The 5,129-nt window shown below is 39.0% G+C and overlaps 1 protein-coding gene across 1 annotated transcript in view; it reads right to left on the bottom strand.

The window, feature by feature from the left end:
- Nucleotides 1–4,371: 4,371 nt before the first annotated feature.
- Nucleotides 4,372–5,129, bottom strand: part of Apbb1ip (amyloid beta precursor protein binding family B member 1 interacting protein) — a 94,387-nt gene continuing 93,629 nt past the window's right edge. Inside the window, exon 15 of the mRNA XM_021195186.2 lies at nucleotides 4,372–4,419. Within this exon, the coding sequence (XP_021050845.1) occupies nucleotides 4,372–4,419 (48 nt within the window). The remainder of the gene's footprint in view (nucleotides 4,420–5,129) is intronic.

Raw genomic sequence — 5,129 nt, 5'->3', positions numbered from 1 at the left:
GGGGAAGGCTTCCCACAGGGCTATGACATGCAGACGTATCCAGCCCCCTCAACACCCCCAAACAATGAATAATGGCCAGGCTCCCCACAGCTAGTGACTGTTCTGGGGCTGCAGGCTGTAGGTGTGTGCTGTACCTTTGGTTCCTATTATAACCTTTGAAAATTAATTCATCAGTGTTTTACTAGTCTTGTTCTAAGCAACATATGCTTTATCTTTTTATTCTTTGAAAATTTTATATATGACCTGTATATAATATGTCATAGGTCCTCCCTCCAACAGCCTTACCTTCTCAACATACACTTCTTTTGTTTGAAAATAACCCACTGAATCCCATTAGTACTATCTGTTTACCCACAGGTAAACCCATCAACCCTCAACATAAAATGACTCTCTCTCCTTCAACAACTGTTAACTTCAGCTGCCATTAACTCCTTAGCTAGTGTTGAAACATCAGGAGCCCTTCTTCTTTCCTTATTAGGAATTTTAAAATAGAATAGCTTCTACTTATTCTTTGATAATTTCATATGTGCAAAAAGCATATCTTAATCATATATTCTCCCAACTCTCCCGTGGTGCTTTTCCAAGGCACACCAATCTGTGCCCTTCCAAGCCCCTTTTCCTTCTGGTAAGAGTCCACTAAATCCAATTAGTGCTATCTTTTGGAATGTCAAATGATCCTGACTCAATCTCATGCTGGTATCAATAGCTGCAGTGAGTTTGTGGGAACACTGGTCACGTGAGAGCCCAAGACAGTAGTTCACAACACTCCCTCATATCCTCTAGTTCTTACATTCTTTCCAAATTACTTGACAAAATTAGGCTGGGTGTAGTGGCACATGCCTTGATCTCTGTGAGTTCGAGGTCAGCCTGGTCTACAAAGGTAGTCCAGGAAAATAAACTTAAGGGAAGAAGAATTAACTTTAGCTCATGATTTCCCAGGTATCAGCTCTCATGGCAGGTATGCTATGGCCGATCATAGCAGTCAGGGCCTCCAGGAAGCAGGAGGAGGGGTTCAGGGAAAGATACTACCAAGGACCTGCCTGCACTAGCCAGATTCCATCTCCTCAAGTTTCAAGAACCTACCAAAAATAACCTCACAAGCTGGGGACCATATATTTAAAACATGAACCTGTGAGAACATTTCATATTTAGACCATGACAGAGATCATATTTCCTTCTTAGTAACTGATGGACTAAAGAGGGTATATATTATGTTTTAGAAGATTTGTTCTAAAGAACGAATATATAGTAATCTCTACCCAAGGTGCATATGAACTGCATATAAAAACCAACCAAATATAAAGCCATAACATTTCTCAATAAATTTCAGTGGCCTAATTATTGAATTTGATAATTTTAATATCATAGCATTCATAATTTCTACAATGAAGTCAAATACATGGAACCTGTAGTAGAGGCTTAAATGTGTATTTCTCCTTTTGAAGACTTATTGTAAAATTTTTACTTTAGAGGCAAAAAGATAGATAGCTTCGTGGTTAAGAGCAGTAGCTATTCTTGCAGAAGAATTTGGTTCCCAGCATCCATATTGGGTGGCTCATGATTGTCATGATTGCCTGTAAGTCTGGCTCCTGGGGATCCAACACCCTCTTCTGACCTCTATGGGTACCCATGTGTGCACTCATGCAAAAGGGTGGGGAGAGAAACAGAGGGTAAAAATGAAAACATTTGTTTCAGATTTTATCACTTGTCAGATTAAACCATGTGTCTTATAAACTTTCAAATGCTGTTTTTGTTTTTTCTTTTCTTTCCCTTCTTCTTCTTCTTCTTCTTTTTTTTTTTTTTTTTTTTTTTTTATAAATGCAACTTCTCTCTATGCAGCCTTGACTGTCCTAGNCAGAGGGTAAAAATGAAAACATTTGTTTCAGATTTTATCACTTGTCAGATTAAACCATGTGTCTTATAAACTTTCAAATGCTGTTTTTGTTTTTTTTTTTTTTTTCCTTCTTTTTTTTTTTTTTTTTTTTTTTTTTTTTTTTTTTTTTTTTTTGAGGCAACTTCTCTCTATGCAGCCTTGACTGTCCTAGAACTCACTGTGTAGAGCAGGAAGGTCTAGAACTCACAGAGATCCATCTGCTTCTGTCTTCCAAGTGCCGGGAGTAAAAACATTCACCACCATACCTGGCTCAAATGATGTATTATAACTTTCAGCTGGCCAGTTACACAGGTATTGGTCCTGATGCCATCATTTTACAAGATTATATATTTTATGAGTCAAGATTAGTACCACTGCCTTAATCTCTTCCTTTAAAATTTTTCCACATCCAAACATTTTTCTCAATGTCACTGAACAAGAACATATTTAGCTTTAACTGTCAGAGCAGATCTAGATAACCCCATTCAGGTCAGGGAATACCTATGAAACAACTTCTGGGCCAGATAAACAGATTCTGCAACACTGAGCACAAATTGCAGCATTTACTGCCTGGTAGTGTTTATGCCTATGGAAGGCAAATGTCTGCTTGATGTTCACAGAAAGCTTCTGACCATAAGACTTCAGTATTAAACTTGCACTCACACAAGAAGTCAAAATAGAGAAGGGCAGAGGAGGGGTGAAGAGACCTAGTGTACCAGTGCTTTGATCTACTCTAATCATATCAATATGCTTTTCAGTGACTTTCCTAAAGTACTTATCAAAGGTTAAAATTTCACTGTATCGTAGTCATTTTGAGTTTTTATGGTCCTCTCTTGCTGGGGACAGCATACCATGACAGGGACTGCCTGCAGCAGGCTGGAATGGAGACATCTTAGAAGCCTGCTGTAGCTCCTTGTATAAAAGGGACTCTGAGAAGCAGGAGACACATTCCTCCAGAGGATCTGCCATCTGAAATAAGGGACTGCCTTTGGTAGGCAGGGATGGAGACATCTCAGCCTGCAGCAGCTTTTTGTAAACAACAGTTGTTCCCATTTCTCCTAACCTTATTCCTGGACAAGTGGCTGTATAGATTTCATTTGAGTGTGAATGTTTTTGAGTTGGCCTTGGTGTACATAGTTATTCTATTATATCTGACTTTCCTATTTCTCCTTCTGCTCTGATGAATTCTGTGAGACTAGATGTTCCTGATGTAATGATTCTTGGTTGTTTGTTTTTGTTTTTTGAGACAGGGTTTCTCTGTGTAGCTCTGGCTGTTCTGGAATTCACTTTGTAGACCAGGCTGGCCTTGAACTCAGTAATCTGCCTGCCTCTGCCTCCCAAATGCTGGGATTAAAGGCGTGCGCCACCACTGCCTGGCTTGAACCAGGCTTCTTGAATCACAGAGATGAACTTTTAGTTTGCATTTAGTTGCACTAGGTGATTTTGTTAATATAAAGTCAGAACTTTAATTCACAGTGTGTACTGAATCATTTACTGATTGCCTTCATTCTCAAGACTTCACGGCTGTCAAACAGGAATCTGTACTTCTTCTATAGCTTTGACTGTGAATCCCTACCTCAGTTTGAATGCTCTCAAATAAACTAGGTGAAACGCTACCCTAGATTCCAGTCAACCAGAATTCCAGGTTATACAAATGCTCCTGATCCGCAATCATGGTAGTAGTTTTATTTATTGTTTTATTTTTATTTTGAGACAAAGTGTTGCTACACAGCCAAGACTAGCTTTCCGACTTGATTACAAGCATGCACCACCACACCTGGTTCTGGGTGCTTATTTTGATCCACATTTGTGAATCCAGGTTACAGTCCTTATAAAAGATCATTCAATTTGAGCTCTTTGTAATAGCTTCATTAATTTATATCAGATTTAAATCTGTGTGGTCACATCCATCACTCTAAGTCTCTGAACTGGTCTCTAAAAAGGCATGTTATCATACCTGTGTGCATTGTTCCAGGGATCTGTACAACAGCCAGAACCAGAAAGTTATGATTTTACTACACTCTTACAAAACCATAAAACTTACACATGAATGATCTAATGTATGTGGGGTGAGATTTGAAGTAAAGTGTTTGTTTACCTTCAATTTCAAATTCTTGCTCCAGAACATTTGAGATCACCTTTGTTGAGGTATCCCTCTTTCTGCATTCTTGCTTTACTAATTTTAATTACAAGATATGTTAGTTTTAGAACCGAATTTATTTAAAATATTAGAGCTATCTTCTTTCCAAATATTGAAAACTAAGATTAATTATCTTTAGTTTAAAAAATATTATTTTTATCTTCTATATACTCTGAGGGAACTAAAGCTTTTAAATGAAAAAAATATAACTAAGGACAAAAGCAGAGTCATAAAGTCAACTTCAAAGTTCTATAAGGCCACCAAGGAGCCAATTAGAGAAGGCAGAGCTGGCTCACCCAGCACAGAATTTGCTGTGTCTTAAAACTCTGCAGTTCATGATCAGGATACAGGATGCACATCAGTCTGTCTTTTCCAGTTTATCTGAAGGATATTTGTACCACTGCATCTAGAAATTCACAAAACAAAAAGTGTCCAGTTTTGTATAGCTTTGTCCATCCATTTTAAAAATCAAAGACTGGTCCAGTAGAGCACTTGTGAAGCCAGTATGAGGATGCGAGCCTCGCATCCACATCCAGGAGGGAGTGGGCTCTCTCCATAAAGTGTTCACACATGCTCACACAGATATATCTATCACACACAAATACTAATGTGCTGTGTGTATGTGTGACTGTGTCTGTGTCTGCCTGGCCATGGTTCAAACTTAGAAAAGCAAAAACCAAAACAGTGAAAAGTTGGCTATGTGTTGCACACTTGCCATGGTAGGCACTCATGGGTTCATCCCCAGCCCTTCAGAAGGAACCAACCCCCCACCCCCCACACACATAAAAGCAGTATTAGGGCCTGAGATAGAACCAACCAAGAAGTATAAAAGAAATGAAACATCTGCTTTCTTTCTCTCCTCCCCACCCCTGTTTTGTTATGTCAGAGGTTAGACACCAAGAAGGAGATAGACCAAGACTTAAGAAGGCATAGGAATTTGAAACTTTTAGAGAGTCAAATCTAAAGTAGTGTTGACATCATATGAAACTTACACACTGTTTCTAGAAATATTGTTTTCATCGGGAGGCAGAGGCAGGCAGATTTCTGAATTCGAGGCCAGCCTGGTCTACAAAGTGAGTTCCAGGACAGCCAGGGCTACACAGAGAAACCCTGTCT

The sequence above is a fragment of the Mus pahari genome, chromosome 3, assembly GCF_900095145.1.
Source record: "Mus pahari chromosome 3, PAHARI_EIJ_v1.1, whole genome shotgun sequence".
NCBI lineage: Eukaryota > Metazoa > Chordata > Mammalia > Rodentia > Muridae > Mus > Mus pahari.
This window is presented reverse-complemented; position numbering and strand designations above follow the sequence as displayed.